The sequence below is a fragment of the Mya arenaria genome, chromosome 11 (genome assembly GCF_026914265.1).
Source record: "Mya arenaria isolate MELC-2E11 chromosome 11, ASM2691426v1".
Taxonomy (NCBI): Eukaryota; Metazoa; Mollusca; class Bivalvia; order Myida; family Myidae; genus Mya; species Mya arenaria.
In genome coordinates, this window is record NC_069132.1 from 40,380,012 (window position 1) to 40,398,869 (window position 18,858).

General features: G+C 33.8%; 1 protein-coding gene across 1 annotated transcript in view; it reads right to left on the reverse strand.

Annotated features, from left to right (window-relative positions):
* Positions 1-485: 485 nt before the first annotated feature.
* LOC128208296 (transcription factor IIIB 90 kDa subunit-like) overlaps positions 486-18,858 on the reverse strand; it is a 37,282-nt gene continuing 18,909 nt past the window's right edge. Inside the window, exons 11-17 of the mRNA XM_052911838.1 lie at positions 18,151-18,728; positions 13,744-13,825; positions 13,368-13,429; positions 11,844-12,095; positions 7,956-8,085; positions 6,463-6,546; positions 486-4,819 (exon numbers count right to left, since the gene is read on the reverse strand). Of these exons, the coding sequence (XP_052767798.1) occupies positions 4,788-4,819; positions 6,463-6,546; positions 7,956-8,085; positions 11,844-12,095; positions 13,368-13,429; positions 13,744-13,825; positions 18,151-18,728 (1,220 nt within the window). The 3' untranslated portion in view covers positions 486-4,787. The remainder of the gene's footprint in view (positions 4,820-6,462; positions 6,547-7,955; positions 8,086-11,843; positions 12,096-13,367; positions 13,430-13,743; positions 13,826-18,150; positions 18,729-18,858) is intronic.

The following is an 18,858-nucleotide window of genomic DNA, read 5'->3' on the forward strand; positions in this document are numbered from 1 at the left end:
TCTAAGAATTCTATTAAGTTTTTTTATCACATGTGACCCAGTTTTAAATGTGTCCAAGAATACATCAAGGGAACATTTTGATAAAGTTTGACCAACATTGGACCAAATATAATGCCTGAGTTTGTTGCAAAGATTTGACCCCATTTGACCCAACTTTTACAATCAGTCGGGAGTTGATCAGGGGAGCATTCTGACCAAGTTTGAACATAATTTGATCGTTCCCTACCAAGATATGGTTCCGCACAGAAAAAGTGTGACCAATGGTAGATAAGGGATATGGCCAAAGTATAATCCCCCTCCTGAAAGCAGTCTGGCGGTGGGTACAAAAATCTAATTTTTTTTTTTTTTGAATGTTTGCTGTACAAATCCATTATAAAATGTCTTCATCTATAAGACCAACTTTTACTTCTTATTTCGTCAGAACAATTTCTAACGAATCTGATCGAACAGAACCCCCCCCCCCCCAAAAACAGAATTTATTTATTTCACTATTTTATTCAATGCTTTCCATTTTTCACAAAACTTCATTTGAACAAATAATAAATACCTGGTAAAACATTAATTTGCCTTTATAAAGCTTCAAAAAGTGATAGCTCAGTAGTTGTTCCTAGTTCTGTATAAGAACATGGAAATCACTATAACATTACAGGAATTTGGAAGAACAGAAATCACATATTTCATTGAAATTTTCATAATTCATTCAAGTACCATAGAAAGTCATGCATTTTAATTTTCACATGCAGAAGATTATTTAGTGAACAGCTAAAGTGAAAATATCACTTGAAACAATTATTAACAATTTACATGCAAGACGTTTTACATTGTTGATCAACAAAGCAAAAATCTATTTGTACATTATTATATATTTCCATCAAACATGGAACAATAAAACATATTACATGATCTAAATAATCGATAAATAGTTCACAATAAATAAAATAAATTAGAACTATCAATCATCATGAACTAGAATTCACATAATTGATGTTGCCTGCTAGGAGCGCCCACATTTTTGGAATGTAAATTTTGTCGTCTAAAGGGCCATAACTCTGGATTTAATAGTGTGATCCGGCTGTTGATCGATTTTTATGCCAACAAACATTGTTACCAAGTTTGGTAAAGATTGGTTAACCAATGCTTAAGCTGGAGAGCAAAAATGAAAGTGTGATGATGCTGAACAACATGATCCCTATAATACATGTTTGCAATGCCACGCAGGAGACAACAAAAGCTGACATTGATTATCTAACAAATTTTATTGAAGTTGAAAAAAAACCACTTCCAAGTTGTAAAATACTTAAAAAATGTTTAATAATTTTATGATTAATTTATGATCATGAATATAATAAATTCTTACAAAACTGCCATTGTAAAAACAAATCAAATTAAGTTTTGTTATTAAGCTTCTGGCAACATTAATTTTCTTGTGTTGCAATGATACACAATTATGCAAAATATTCTTCATTCTTTTAACAACAGAATGTAAGTGAGACAGTGAAATAAAGAGAGCAAATAATTTAAAAGTTCTTCCATTTCTAATGTTGTAAAGGACTTTTTGCATAACAGATACTTGTATCATTTAACCTGAGTGCTTGAAAAAAATCTCAACTCTCCATGGATAACAAGTCTAACTGTATCATTTTAAGCAAATTAAATAATGATGTCAAATCAGTACAATTCATTCAAACATCTGTGTTCATAACTATGTAACATCATCTGTGTTTCAAAAAATTACTACACATCCTAAACACTCATGTTTTGGTGAAACATCATAAAGCTGAATATTTAATCTTAAACATTAAAAACGTTTAACATTTAAAGTAGGGATGCAAACAAATATTCGATCAAACGTTTGGTATTCAAATGTCAAAATCGGTATTCAAATATTCTATGTCTTTTGGTGTCGAATAAATATAATAATAAACCTTTTGCCTACAACTCTGTTATTGTGTTTAAAGTTTGTTTGTCTTGTTTTGACACCAACTGACCAATACTGCCAGAGGTGTGAATGTGATACACTAAACACGTGTCATATGCCATTTAGGGACATATCGTCGGGTACCATAAAAAGACCCCGTAATTTTACAATAACTGCCTTAATAAAACAAGTGACACACAAAATTCAATTAGTTTCAGTAAATTTGAATGCCTTTGCCAATCGAGGAATTAACTAGTCCCCGAGTTGGTTTGGTTTTTCCATAGTTTTATTTAGTAGAGGTCAATCCCAGAACGAGGCTCTCGTACTACGGAAAGACCTTCCATTGGCGCATAATGCCATTTGACCAGAATCCATCTAAGTTACGTTGTTTACAGATATGAAGGCAGAGGAATATAAATTAAAATATTTTGTTGTTTCTTTGTTCATACTTTACTACCTTTTGTCTTTCTAAAATGAGGAACTTCCGAGGCTCATTTGGTGAAATTCATGGTCCGCCGCGCGTAGTGGTTACGACAAAGAAGGGTTAAAATGTAACACTATTATTTTAGCGAATATAACAAAAGTTTACTACAACTTTTAAAAGATGTTTTTCGGTTATTGAATATTCGTTCGAAAGAATTACCAAATATTCCAATATCAATTTTGCCATTCGTTTGCATCCCTAATTTAAAGTATGCATTTTTTTTTTTCAAAAAATGTTTTTCAAGCAGATGGTCATTCCATCCCGAGGGCAGGTGCGGAAGCTGGACACGAGGCAAACACAGACACTTAAAAAATTATAATGTAGCAATATTGTGTTAATGTTCATGATTTTCTGAACTTAAAATCGTGATTTAAAGGTGACAGAATTCAATGCCAATAATAGTATAACAATAAATAAAGCTGCCTTTTCAGTTGTACATGTATGTTCAGTTTATCCCAAAAGATAATAAAACAATAGAATGTATTGGATATCAGAAAAACACAATACTTGTACAAGAAATTGGTGATTTCTCCTATCAACATATAATATGTGATAGCCAATGGGCTAATTGTTCAGAACTTTGTTTAAGTTAAAAATGTTGCTAGATTGAGCATTATATATTTTACGCTTGTGATGAAAGTTATGATAACTTATACAAGGTCACTCTTGTTGGCACGATGTTGTGCGAGAGGTAGGTATTGTGTTGTACAGGGAAATCAGGACTACGAGGAGAAAAACACTTGTCCGGCTTTCACCACTTACCAAAATCACATGTACCCAGGCCGGTAATCGAACCGGAGTTGCCTTGTTGAGAAGTGATAGTGCTAACCTCTGCGCTAACCGGACAACCAAACAATGTTGTTAACATAACCATTATTTACATTCAAATTGTTACTGCTTTGGAAGTTAAATGGATACACATGTGATCTGCTGTATTTTCAACTGTTTAAGCTGTACTTCTTCATGTTTAAATATCTGAGCACATTATCAAATATTTCAAGTTTAAAAGTTAACAACGATGTCATTATTCGCATTAACTTTAACGATGTTCTGAACAATTGGCCCATCATGTACAAAAAAGACAAACACATTAATGCCCTGATAATCATAAATATCATCCAATATAAATTTCATAGCAGACATAATTGACCAATTAAAATTTGGTTACAAGAAATATTCATAAAACAAGTATTACAAAGCATGGTCATAGGGTGGGACTTTATATATATTCATATTGCAAGCATTTAACATACAAATTTTGATGGTCACTACAGTGCCAAATAGGTACAATTCCTCATCTAGTATAAAATGTTCAATGGTGAAATTAATTTCTTCACATAATTCAATCAGATTTACTTTTCTATCCTGTGAACGTTTCAAAGCCATATTCTACTTAAAAAAATAGTTTTCGATTTCTTTCAGAAAAATATTAAAATAAATTTTGTTCCTTTTTAACGTATTAAATCAAATTTCATTTAAAGCATTTAAACTATAGAACAGATTAATTATAGGAAAAAAGAAAATGAGGTTTTTGCCTTTCCTGATAAATTTGAAAAAAGTCAGTTACAGTTCTTCTTGTGCTAAGGAGACAACATGTATATTATAAACTGCCTCCATATTGAATCAATTAGATACATACTCAGACATTTGACCAAAAGACGGGAGCATGGCTTTGAAAAATTATGAACAGTATGGGTTTGACGCCAAAATTTAATAAAAACAAAGTCAGTACCATTGTAAATAAATTGAACTTTTCTAATATGTCACAAATTCATTTTCACCAAAATATCAAACTTCATCAAACAATCTAATGTGATACACCAGAATTAAGAATGATGCAGTGAGTGACACACAAGTCGCGTCATCATGCGCAAAGGTCATAAATACTAACTTGAAGATCTAATTATTCTATGGATGTTCAGGGGCCATATTTACGAACAGTCTCAAGTCTTGAGTTCAGACTCAAGTGGCAAAACCATAAATCTTCATTCCACCGTTTCTTTCTTCCTAATTGAATTTTGAAGATTAAATTTGCTGAATTTATTTATACTATTCAAAATTGTACAATTATTCACATTTTTATTATATATTTTTATAAAACAAATGGTACAAAAATGATTCATTGTAATTCAATAAAAAAAATTTGCTGAGTCCAGACTTTGACTTGAGACTGTCCTTAATCAAAGCCCCTGAGCACAAAGACTTGTTCTAACATTGTATTGTTAATTGTTCAAGGGGGCACATGAATATCATAGCAAGAAATTTCCCACATTGAACAATCCTATGGTCAATGTATATCATCATGTATGATCTCAATGCCAATCATAACGTCTGTAATATACCCTGTAGTCCATCTGTCATCATGTATGGTACAACTCGACAAGGCTAGTCATCATAGTCATAGTCTTCTTCCCCTCCTGAAATAAATATTTTCTTTCTTATAATGTTTTATGTATATATGGTTTCAGCTAAAGTGTTATGGGCGGTGGGAGGGTGCTGCACCCTCCAGCACCCTCCTGCCCTCATGGAGACTAGCATGCGTACCCTCCTCCCTTCATAGGGATAAAATGCCCAAGACAGTCAAATATTTCTTTTGTATTGGCTTAAACTTATAATCAGATTGTAAATATATTGGCAGTTGAAACCTAACATTTTCTGCCAAATTAATTATGTTCAAATTCTTCATAGCCCGATTATATGTGCCCTTTTTACCCTCAGCATCCTGTTTTATTTCTGCAACACCCTGTCCTCCTTAAATCCTGGCTAAAACCCTAGTATACTAATTAATTATCTATCACTCAATATCTTTTAATTCAATTCTATTTCAGGACAAGGTATGGTAACATAAAGCATGACATGTCAGGTCTTTTTAACCCCATTTACTCTGTTAGATTTTTATGTCTACTAAACCCATCTAATCCTCTTCATAATCTGTAATTAAATCTTTATACAGTTTTTTTTTCAGGAATCTGACCATGCATACATGATACTTATAAATCAAATTATCTTTACAGTATTCTACTTAATATTCTAGCCTTATATAGAGGATAATTGTTTGTTTCAGTGAGGTAATGACTATAGACTATATTCCATTGAATGAGCACTTAAAAGTAATCTTTCTGTTTGAAACATACAGATATCACTTATATTATAGTTATATATATATATATCATTGATTCGTTTTCTATAGACTATCAAAGAGCGTATAACGAAATTACATGATTAAAATTGCTGCTACCATAGCCCTGTCTGGCAAACCATTAACAGAGTATTTTGTACCAGTAATACACACGAAGTATCTTATTTCCTTTAATTTCATAGTGAGCGTAGCATAATCCTGCTATGAGAGACTCCTCTGTGTTCCAAGAATTCGGGGACTAATGGGGTCTTATTCATTTGAGCTGGACAGCAATGATCTCTCCCCCCCCCACCCCCACCGCCTCACCTTACAATCACCACCCCTTACATCCCAGCCCCACTGTACCAGTCCTGAAATCTTGGAAGCACTGTTAATCCTAATAAATACTCCTTATACTCCCACCTCTCTTTACAAAATCCACCTGCTGCACACATTCTACCCCAGCCCCACTGTACCTGTATGTCCTAGCATCTGGGCTGCACTGAGGTGTTGGTCTTCTCTATGTCTCTCTAACTTGTACCTCCCACCCCATCCCCCGTCTCCGTACACACACTCCACCCCACCCCCACTGTACCTGTATGTTCTAGCATCTGGGCTGCACTGAGGTGTTGGTCTTCCTCCATGTATCTCTAGCATGTACTCCCCAACCCAACCCCCTCTCCTCACCCCCACACCACCCCCACTGTACCTGTATGTCCTAGCATCTGGGCTGCACTGAGGTGTTGGTCTCCCTCCATGTATCTCTAACATGTACTCCCCAACCCAACCCCCTCTCCTCATCCCCACCCCACCCCCACTGTACCTGTATGTCCTAGCATCTGGGCTGCACTGGGGTGTTGGTATTCCCTATGTCTCTCCAACTTGTACCTACCACCCCATCCCCCCTCTCCGTACACACACTCCACCCCACCCCCACAATACCTGTATGTCCTAGCATCTGAGCTGCACTGAGGTGTTGGTCTTCCTCCTCAAAATAGTCCTCCTCCTCCTCACCGTAACCATCATCTGTAATCAGGTAAAATTGTTAATATTTCATAATCTTAATATTCTGAATTACCAATGTCAGACTGTTTTTCATTACTTGTTCAACAAAATTTGAAGGCTTTGCACACGATAGTTTTAATTCCTATTTTCATGTGAAGCTGTGTTCGTCTTTGTGCTAAGCCATTTAGGTGTTACCAAAAAACAAGATTTGACCTAGTGACCTAATTTTCGATCATATGTGACCCAGTTTTATTTACGACCAAGAGTTCATCAAGGAAAACATTCTGATAAAGTTTCATGAATATTTGACCATGTATAATGCCTCTGTATGTTCCAAAGATTTTTCTAAGATTTGACCTAGTGACCTAGTTTTTGACCCCATGTGATCCACTTTTAAAAAAGGTCGAGATATGATCAAGGGGAACATTCTGATCAAGTTTGAACATTTTCTGATCAATGCCTACCAAGATATAGTACTGGATGGACGGAAGGACAGAATGACGGACGAACAACGCAAAAACAATATCCCCCTCCCGAAATCTGTGATTCGGCGGGGATAATAATTTTCTAGAATGATAAGACTTATTTCACAGTCAGTTACACCATTATTCACTTAGGCCCCCCTAAAACAAGTGTTTGTTTTCAAATAAGTTTTAATAATATAAATTGTTTGTATCCTAGCCAAATTTGAGGGCTGACACTGCAAATACAGTTCAAGGGTCTAACTCTCAAGTGACATGAGCAATAGGTTGGTTATAAAATATGTCTGAGATATTATAAACATTTTGATCAAATTTCATTTTGATTGGAAAAATGCTTCTTAAGTTCTTGATCCGACAACATACTTGATGCTGCCTGACCATATGCTCCATGTGAAACTATAATATGTCCCGTTAGTTCTATAAAGGGGTAGGGTAGGTACATGTAGGTCAGGATATTTTATAAAATATATCTCAGTAAATTTATTAAGTCATTTTCACATTGGAAACATTTCCCATCTTGTTTTGGTACATTTACGAATTTTTCCAGTTCATAAAGTACCAAAAATGCATACCAAAAGGAGTAAGAAAATAAAGCACCAAGGGACAATTATCTGTTTGCAATAATAAACAAATAATGGTCAGGTGCAAAATATAAGAGAGCTTAGAAAAAGGAAAAAAACACAACAACAAAACTTTGTTACTTATACTTAACGAGAATTCAATGTTATATATTTAAGTCAACATTCAACTTTTAGTGCAATGATGATATTTCCCTTAGCTATATATAATTAACTTTTTATTTGCTCAAAATAACAAAAAGCTTCGGAAATAATACAATATTGCTTCCTAGGCTAAAAATGTCTAAAACTGCTTCATTCTTTACGATCAATTTGACTTAAATTTTTAAGCCTTCTTAACACTCATTTTGAGACTACATGTACACTTTACCTTTCTGTTCATATTGCACGGGTCCCGATTCAATGACAACATCTGGTGTGGATTTATCTGTGGGCTTTATATCCATCTGAGGTAGTATAGGAGGTAATTCTTCTTTGCGCTGCTTCTTGGCTGGTGGCGTCTGAAATTAAAAAGGGATAAATCTCAGTGAAACTGTTGGTCTTCCAATTCGTCTGAGTTAGAATGAAAGCTATCTCCTTTTTATGCTACTTCTTGACAAATGGCATCTAAAATTCAAAGGGAAGTAACTGTAATTTAAACTAAAGGTGAGATAGAAAAGAAGTGTTCTCTTCCTTATACTGCTTCTTGGCAGGTGGGTTCTTAAATGCAATATATCTGTTGGTTGTTTTTTTAGTTTATTTATACTTGCACTCATGCAAGATCCATTTGGCGAGTGCTTCCATAAGATTGTCAGTCATATTAGGTTTTTGGAGAATAGTGCACAGACAGAAGGCAACTCGGGTTAGAGTTACCCAGCATGGTTCTTAAAAATGCACCAGTATATAGCACTGGGACATGCGACCCTCATTTTACATCCCTCTTGGAAGACGATTAGTACTTTTAGTGGTGCGACAGGGAAACAAACCTATGAGCCCTGGATTGACAATCAAGTCTATAACCACTAGACCACGGATGCATCATGTATCTGTCATTGCTGATTTTATAGTAATCTTGAGGTAGTTTAGGGGTTATTATCTGCTTTTTATTCTGCTAATTGTAGCAGGTGACAACAGAAATGAATACAAAGGTATCTGTCATCTTAAGTTCAGTGAAATAATTCTTATTTAAACTGGTCGACTTCACAACCATGTTTGTAAGCAGTACCATTAAAGTGTAATTAAGAAGTTTCTGATCAATTGACCTTAAAATTGCACTTATGACTTTTGTTTTGATATTCTGATATGGTGAATGACTTAACATGGAATGTGTATTCAATTGCTTCAATATTTGATTGTTATGTTTCTATTTAAATTTAAGGATTTTAACTTTTGGTAATAATTATAAATAATTATGTCGTTAATAAAAGTGTTATTACTGGTACCTTGTTCAGTACACTGTTTTTTTTATTATATTAAAATGGTCAAACTGTGGAATTCTAAATGATCATTCTCTCAATTCTATGACTTTTTAAAAAGAAGTTAAAAAAGTTTGAATAATTTTCAAGTTAACACCAACATTTTTTCGATAGAGGCATTATATTATTAAAAAAAAGGAATTATACATTTAGATTCAAATGCTGAATCTGAATGTATAATTCCTTTTTGACTTCTTTAAACTTAATGTATACTTTGTTTTCAGTTTGTATTCATTTAATATGTACTTGCATAAATCGCTGTTATATGGAGTATATAAGTTATAATTTCCTCATATTTATCAACTCTGTGTGCATTGAGTGAATGAAAAAACTTTGATCTAAATTGAATTAAATTCCATGACTTGTTGATAGTGAAGATGAGAGGTTTACAAAAGTTTATACCAAGATATTTTTTATATCGGCATTATGATATTCAAGAAACAAATAGATAAAAGTCCCATGTAATATAAGTAAAACTACTTCCCTTTAATACATCATAACACTTGTAGTGTCATCATGGTGATTTTCAAAAATGTTACCCATGCATAGCAAATATAATAGTTAATCACTATAAATTAAACCTAGAAATAATCTTGATATTAATGGTGTGTAAGCTTTTTTTTACATTGGTATTAATATGGAAATCATCACAATATAAAATTCTGTAAAACACATTAACACATCTTTGCATCCTAATGATGGATAGCTTTCATTAATTGTCTACAGATTCCATCTGGTGAAACAACAAAGTAAAAAAAATATGGCCAATATATCACACATCTAATTAAAGGGCTGCAGTCCATTATCACCCTGTGATCTTTAATTGCCACATCAAAGGCATGTGGACACAAGCTGTGAAATCCCATTTAATGATAATTATCTTTAAAGCCCATACTAATGTGATAGGTGTCTGTCAACCTCTTTGAAGGTGTCGGTAGCACTACCTACATTTTAATTAGTAGAATCAAGTCATGAAAAACAAATCCAAGGTTAGGGGTATATATAGTTCTGCAGCAGTCAGAGAATCATTACAAAATATTTCTCTTACATGGAAATAATAGTCCTTAAAGAATTTTAACAAACTGTTTCTCTCACAAGTAAATAATGGATCTTGAAGAACTCCAGTTCAACATTAAGATGGCTGAAAGGCAAATGTGTGTTCTAGGTATGTAAAAAAATGCTGTCTTAACTTCTGTAATGGTAATGATTAGATATAACTTGGCCGTATGTATAATATTTCAAAATTTCCTGGAGACTGAAGACCCTGAGAATGAAAGCCTCTATTTCAAGTTATTTAGAGTCAGAATTTGGTAATACAAAAATAATGTGAATGTATATGAAGGGGCATAAAAATCATTGGCAATTTTTTTTCATGATTTTTTGGTGTATTTTCAGAGAGGACATTGGACGAGTTGGTGTGGCGCCAGCGGGATTCCGGCGAGGAGTCTGAATTCAGTTACCTTGAGACCAAGATTTCAACGATCAGCGGGGTCCTACACATGTATGAGGCGTTCCGATACAAGCAGCGAAAACTACTCCATGCAGAGACGAGCAATGCCCTACGTGAGGTCATCTATAATCACCATGATGACCAAAACCAGTCCCTAGCGACCACAGACAACCATCACCATAGAAACCAAAGAAGGCAGGTGCTTGCTGATGATGACTTCCTATACCTAGTGCCTGACCTCATAACCCCTATCACGGACTTTGCTGACCTTATGACCCCAAGGTCAAGGTCATTAAGAGGAATTAGGTTTACGAGGAACATTGCCACCAGTGTGCTCAGTGACTTTAATGACGCCAGGGATATATAAACTGTCAGTGCTAACTGATGAGTGCTTAGCTATGTGAATTTGATGTGCTATTATATGATATTTCTTATGTTTTGCGACTATTTAAAATAGTCTGTTGGAAACGTGTATAACATTGTTAAAATTTGTTATGAATAATAATATGTATATATTCTGAACTGTTAATAAAATGGTCAGAAAAACAAAATAATTTTTATTTTTTGTTATTGCATACCATATCAGGTTAATGACTACAATTGCTAGTACTTTATCTGGCAACTAGTTTGAATGTCAGACCAACAGTGAATATCAATCCAGTGAAACACTAAAATCTGAGTATTTTTGCAACTGACTGGATATTTTAGCCACTTTTCACCTTTTCCCAATTTTTGAGTATTTTGAGCCTTATGTTATTACTTGCAACACATGCATTACGACATACCGGTATGTCCTGTGTATTTCTTAAATGATTTCCATGCGACATCTCATTAACTAACAAATTCTACATTTGATTTTTTTTGTTTCGAAATGATGAATGTTTTGAAAACATACAAAAAGGCTTAAAATCTAAGGACTGTAATCAATATACAACTAAGATTAAAACTTAGATTAAGATTCATGTTTTGAATTGCCTGGAAAAAATTATCAGGATAATAAATTTAATTGAATCTTTTAAGCATGACTAAGGAAAAGGTGTAAAAAAAAAAGGTTTGATTGAGGTCACATAAAAATATTTGGTAGGTTTTTTATTTTGCCACATTCAATTAATTAATGTCAATGAAATTAATTTCATTGTCATATGGAACATATGCACCATAACTTTAATTTAAATTTACAAATCAAGATCTTGATTTGAATTCTAAAAACTTGCTAGTATACAACCGATTTTACTGATCTTATATATTTTGACATATGCACATTGACATGTTCGCCCAAAAGTTTTTTACCATGACAACACCAAAGGTTACATAACTACCATGGTACAATTGAAACAAAATGTTTGCTACATACCTCAGTTACAAGATCAAAGGTCACACTGGTATTGTGCAATCTTGAAACCGGCCCCTTGGTTTCTTTTAATATAGAGCCTCCTGTCGGTACAGTAGATTTAACAGATGACGCGGAGCGCACGTTGAGATCGTTGAGTACGTCATAATTGATTTTACACGAGATCCTTTTTTCTTGAATAATCCGCTGTATTGCTTCCTGAGGTGTGGTGGCCTCCGGTAGCGGTACTTTCTTTTTGCGTTGGATTTTTTTCCTCTAGAAAAAGAATATGAGTTGAGGTTTCAGAAACTGCGTATGACTTACCTCACAATTAAAAACATATGAACATCCCACCATGGATCTCTGAAGTTTTATATCGAAGTCTGGGGGAATGACATAACTGGTATCAAATTGATTTGTCATTCCATATGTTTTGTTTTAAAGAGACACTCTTATTCAAAATCAATATATACACATGTATAACAAACATAAATTTTGAGTGATCCCTTAAACTACGGTAGTTTATCAATAATGCGTATATGGGAAATATTAATTACTGATAACATGTTTATAACTGCGTATTTAATAGATGAAATCACAAAAATATTAAATGATTGATGAATGCTAAAAGATTTACTGTGATCTACTATCCTCTCATGAGGTAGGAATACCGTGTTTTCTACATATTTCCTTTAAATTAAACGCAGTATCCTTCATAAGAACCATTGTTTTCGACATTTATCATTCTTTTTTGGTAAATTAATTTTAAACGATTGTATTAAATATGGTAAATCTTAGTTGGGAGTAATAGTGAATCTTTAACTTATAAAATATATTGTGTTGTGTTCTTATTATCTCTTCAAAAACTCATCAAAATACTTATACAGTGTGTGTATACCACGTGATAAATTGCGTCATAAATGCTACGTCGGAAGGCAATATTTTGCATCAAATTAAGACTTTAAACAAAGATAACTTTCCTATTGCTTCACCATTTTAAATGAAACATAGCGCAGTCTACGCCACTTACAGAGCCCCACCTTCGGTCTTTTACCAGAGTTTGATTGAGAGTGTAGTTTCTTAAAACACTTTGACAAACCTTTTCACAATACGGCCATCTGACGGAGCACTGTCAAAACATAATTTTGGAAACAGGTTTGTCAAAGTGTTTGATGAAACTGATCACCTTATCAAACTCCGGTAATAATACCAAGGCGTGGCTCATTAAGTATCATAGACTGCCCTTTTTTTTCATTTAAAATGGTGAAGTAAAAGAGAAGTTATCTTTGATATAAGTCTTCATTTTAAGCGAAATACTGCCTTCTGACGTAGCATATATGGCGTAATTTATCACGTGGTATACACACACTGTTATATATTTATGATAGTTTTGACAGAAAACTAAACTCTTAATTGAAACAGGGCAATGGTTGAAATTTGTACAGGACATTTTGCACATTCATTCTAATGACTGTTGCAACAGGCCAAAGATCATTCTACAAAGAAGAATGGATGTATTTTTAGCTTTACAGAACAAGGTCTTCTTACTCTTTTCTCTGGAGGTTTCTTAGCCTCTTCTTCAGCCTCCTTCAGCCTTTTTTCTTCTTTCACTGTGTAACCAATATAAAACAACAATGAATTCTACCAATTTACTAATTTTGGTTTGAAGGAAACACACTGGAATACAAACAAGAATATACAAAGACCAATATCAAATGTCTCAGATAGGCAATGCTTTTAGCTTATCAGTTATCATTTACTATCTTAAAAATAAAGATAATATTTTAATACAAAATTAAAAAAATAAACTTAAAATTCTATCATTTCAAGACTATTTAAACTCCCAGGTATCAAAAATTTGATCACAAAATATTTAAATTACGACTCATGCAGCAGCATACAAAAATTCTCGTTAACTTCTCACATTTCTGTTCCTCAAGGTAATCTGCATTTTCCGTCATCCAGATCTTTGTCTTTAACTGAATCTCTTTTTCCGTCAACAACAGCTGGAAAAAATACAGCATCGATATTTTAATCAATATAATGGTAAAAACCAAACAAGTTTAAAACTGCAAGTTAATCTTAACATATTTGTTACCCACACTAGCTTCCCTTAGGCAAAAATCACACAAGGGTCAGTGTTGTTTTTAGCGACTGAAAATAGGGCTGAATTTTGGTTTGATTTTAGCCAAAAATGGACTCAAAATTCATATTCCGAAAAAACAAAGGGAAAGAAATCTGTTCAAACACTAACAAGTAAAACTTGTACAGGCATATATTTAAATGACCTTAAAGGGGGCTTTGCTTTGTTTTAAATAGACTATATGGTAAATTCACAACTTTACCACCATTTCTAGTTATTTTCACAATTTTAAAGGCCCTAACTATTGTTGTGCCGATGATCGATTATAATCGACAATTGATCGGAAAGGCCTACGTCGGTGACAATCAATAGTGAAATTTGAACAATTATAGAAACAAGGGACGTAACCGTTACTGACTTATTTTCTTTTTCTGGTTAATGTTGAAATGTGAAAAGTGTTACTATGTTAAGTTATCTAGTCATATTCTTATCAAATCAGTTAGTCACTACAGTACCTTATTCATTAACAATTTTCTTTGTAATTTAACTACTAAAGGATTGGTTCTCAACTGCTCATGTTTGTGGTTTAAAAGTGATTTTTAAAACATGTTACCGTTTACTCAGTTTTCTGAAAAGAAATGTTCTTGCAAAACATATAGAATATTCAACTGCTTGTTGTTATTCTTGTTACTGACTGACAACTGAAAATAAATTGATATCTTGCCTTGTGTTTATTATACACATCACCTGATTCACATGTATACAATGCTAACTGTAAGACAAAAATTAGAGCCTGTGGTCTCATTCCTGTAATAGTAACTTGTAAACACTAAAGGATAATTGCGTTCTGAATAATATGTTTTTATACAAGGAAAAGTACAAACAATATTGTAAGGGAACATTTGTTCTTAAAACTGGTGCATGTACTGTATTTGTATGCCTTAAATGTGATGACAAAAGATAATCAAATAATGATTAAATAATCGATCATCGATCGGTTTCATAAACCAATTATCGATAGTTATTTATGTGTCCAATTCCCAACACTAGGCCTAACCAAAGTGGAAAAATACAGAGAGTGGTGTAATACTTAAAAACATGTGCATAAGTGTGCATACCATTAAATTAGCATCATGAAGGTAATTTTTGATAGATTGAAAATATAATAAAATAAAATGAAATAAAATGATTAAAAATCATAAAAATATTAAGTAAAATTATATTTTAACTGTAACTTTGATATTGCAGCTGTATTTTGATGTCATTTTATATTATCTCATATTCGTTTAGTCACCAGAATTAGACTTTTGGATGGACCAGCCCGAATTCTTATACTAGTTTGTTTGCATCAAATTTGTTAAAGCTCCACTCACAGATTGACAGATTTGACATTTATTTAAATTTTAATCTATTAATCAGCTGAATTTGGCATCAATGCGATAACTTACTATAGAACAGATCTCAATTGTTTGAAAAACTGCTGAAAAATTCATTTTTCTTCAAAAGTAAATTATGCATTTAGCCATAAACTTCAATTTTCGAACGTAAATATGAATAATGCTGATTTGATTTTTATTTAGCAGTCTCTATTAGGCAAAACAGGACAGGTAGATTTTTCATTATTTTTATTTTTTTTTTATTGGGCTTTTATAACAGGGCTCTCGCGAGGGGGCGACTTGGGCGAAGTGGTCGCCTAAAATTCCCAGACTTCGCCCATTTGTATCATCAAAGCGACATTGACTTCGCCGAAAATTTTAGCACATTGTAAATCTGTCAATCAGCGAGTATTTGGCCAATGTCCCATTAGTCAAAACATCACAATAAGCCATTCATACAAATTGGTAATCTCCTAATCCGATGTCATCCAATTACCAAAACATCGCCAGTAGGCGGAGCTATTGAAAGTTAACCAATCAGAATGTGCATTCAGAAGACTCTGATCAAATGATATAAGTTCGTTAAAATGAGATAGAATTGGAGACATAATTATGAAATATCGTGTCAAGCATTAATTTAAGTTAAAAAGTAATTAATATATGTATTGAATAAACAATGCAAGACATTTAAACATTGTTGCTTTTGAAGCAGACGGTCATAGCCATCTCCGGCCATCGGCAAGTAGGCGCTAAGAAAATCAATAACGTACATGACGTATCACCAAATATTTGATTGGTTTTAGTGAAATGTTCATGATGAAAAATGATTTGTAAACACAAAAAATATTATTTTTTTGCTTTATGTAGAGTTTACTTACAGTAATTTTCTCCTGTCACAGTTACGTTGTCAAAAAAAAATCGGCGAGATCGCCATTTTGTCAAAACAATTTTCCGAGTTAATTTTTCAACTTCCCATTATGTATTGGTAAAATTTTCATCAAGGACACTGATTTAAATGTCATTTGGTTCTTAAGTGTCAGCATAATTAAAATTATTTAGCCAGAAACAAGTAAATAACAGCACAGCTGAATGTGACATTCGTACCCTATCCCGAACGTACCAAAACAAGATTCGTCCCCCTACTTTATTGACAGTTCATTTATGGGGTCATTATGATTATTTCAAATCCTTAGATGTATTTTTTTGGTTCATTTTAGATGCTATTTGGAGATAAACTATGTGACATTGACAAATACACTTTTGCTGAGCCAAAAATGATACATTATTTTATGAACATTTTATATAGTTATAGCAATCAATTTGAATGTGAATATAAACTGAGGTGTGTGGTATGGCATAGTTTTTGTATCAGGTGTTATAAAAAGTATCACTTCTCCCTAAAGTCTCCCCACTTCTCCCTAAATTGACTGAAGGGAGAAGTCACTTCTCCCAAAATTTTCAGCCTAGTGAGAGCCCTGTATAATATAAAAAACGTAATTGTCAACATTGGAGAATGGTATTTAAGTAATCTTCTGTTTTTATAAAGCTTTAAAACTACATAAAATTTTTTATTACACACTTAAAAAACAAAACAAAAAACTATTAAAACGGTAGGTTCGGTGCCTATTTCGTAGGTAGGGTCAGGTAACACTAACCAAAAGTATTTTTTAGGCCTTACCACAGTTCAGGGGTGTAGAAATGGGCCGGAAGCCGGTAAAATAACCCGGTTACTTTAGCAACTTCACCCGGCTATTTATCCCCGCATCATCAAAAAAAAATCTGTTATTTTTTGTCATGTTTTTATGTTTACATAAGTTTAAAACCCTGATTGATGGTATTGTTTATTTTGGTTTCCACGCGTTCGGACTACAATGCAGCATTAGCTCGATTCGTGACGTCATTAGTGCCATCCCCCTCTGGGATGTTTTCAAGTTCTAGGTTTGGGTTTCCCAGCGTTCCGAATACAATAACATTGGCTCGATACATGAACTCATTAGTCGCATCCCCCATGGTGATGTTTTGAAGTTTATGATTAGCGAAGCAATGGAGGGTGAAAAAAAGAATATTTTTTTTTCCAGACACCAAAAAGCGTAGTAAGTTTGCAACATGAGCCTGTCTGGCCTTCTGTTAGTCCTATTACCATTTACGCAACATTCCTTTTTTTATACGCATGTTATCCGGATGTTTAACAAAATGAAACAAGCTTGCGGTGATGTCACTGCTAAAAATAATCCATTATTTTGATGAATTTTACATGTACCTTTGGTGAAATTTCGTACGCTTTTAATAAACGTCACAAAGTGTCCAGATTATAATTTCTTTTGGTTGTTATTAAAACGGAATTAGCTAGAACCACAGAAAATGAAGTTAGATGTTTAATTTTCAGAGTATCACAGAGATTCAGTGGCTGATAATAAGTGGTAGAGAAGAAGGTACACATACGATTAGGAGGGAATTGGTAGCAAATGACAAGGCATGTGGTCCGGAATGTTAAAATAGTATCCTGAATCTGCATTTGACAGTTGTTTGTTTTATTAGTTGGCCCTCACTGGTCGGGGGTGGGGGGTAAAACTCAGATCAGTGGGGTTGTTCTCAGATTCAGTATCATATTCAAGTACAGAAGTTTCCCTGTTTCCTTGTTACAAAATAAACATGCACCAGAACAGTCCAACCTTAGAAATTTTGGTTAAAAAGGGCTTAAAATCAATCCCACAAGGGGCATTGGCCCTTTGACCCTAACTGGGGAAGGACACCCAGACTACCCCACCCCCGCCTACTTTTGGGATCTTCCCTGCTACTTCAAAACATTTCTACACCCCTGACAGTTCATTCATTAAAGACATCATTTTTTTTATAATGAAGCATATCTTACTCTGTCGATCTCATCATCGTCAATGCCCGTAAGGTCCAGCTCTTCATCCTCCTTCATCCCGTCACATGAGTTCTCGTTACTCTCGACCATACAATTGCTAACAATCTCACTAACTCCTGAGTCAAGGGGAGCAACTTTATCCAAAAATCCAAGGGAGCCTACTGTGTCACAAGTCACATTACTCCTTTCTTCAGAATTTAAAACCCCTTCACCCATAATTATTTCACTAGCTATAGTATCCTTGTCTAAATGTTTGCTTCCTGTCACAGAATCGTTTATATTTAAGTCTGAATCTGTTAATTTACTATTTAATTCCGAATCTTTAAAAGTACTACCTATATTTGTATCACTGACAACTCTATCTGTTTCCTTCAAAATTTCACATATTTTGTCACTATCATCTGTATGATTTTGTGATGCAAGTTTTGACTCAAGATCAGAATCACTGGTACTCTTCAATATTGAAGGAGATGAGTCTACACTGCTATGTTTGCCCGAATCACATGAGGTATCGAGGTCCAGAAGGTCACCTATGCTTGACATCTCCGACGCAATGGATGAAGAGTCATCAGGCATTTCTGTGATAGTAAACATGTATGATCAGACAAGCCTAGGTTTCAACACCAAATCATATAATTATAAGAAATATTAATTGCACCTGTATAATTGTCTTCCGTTTTTATTTAAAGAGTGCTGAGGAGCCAACCT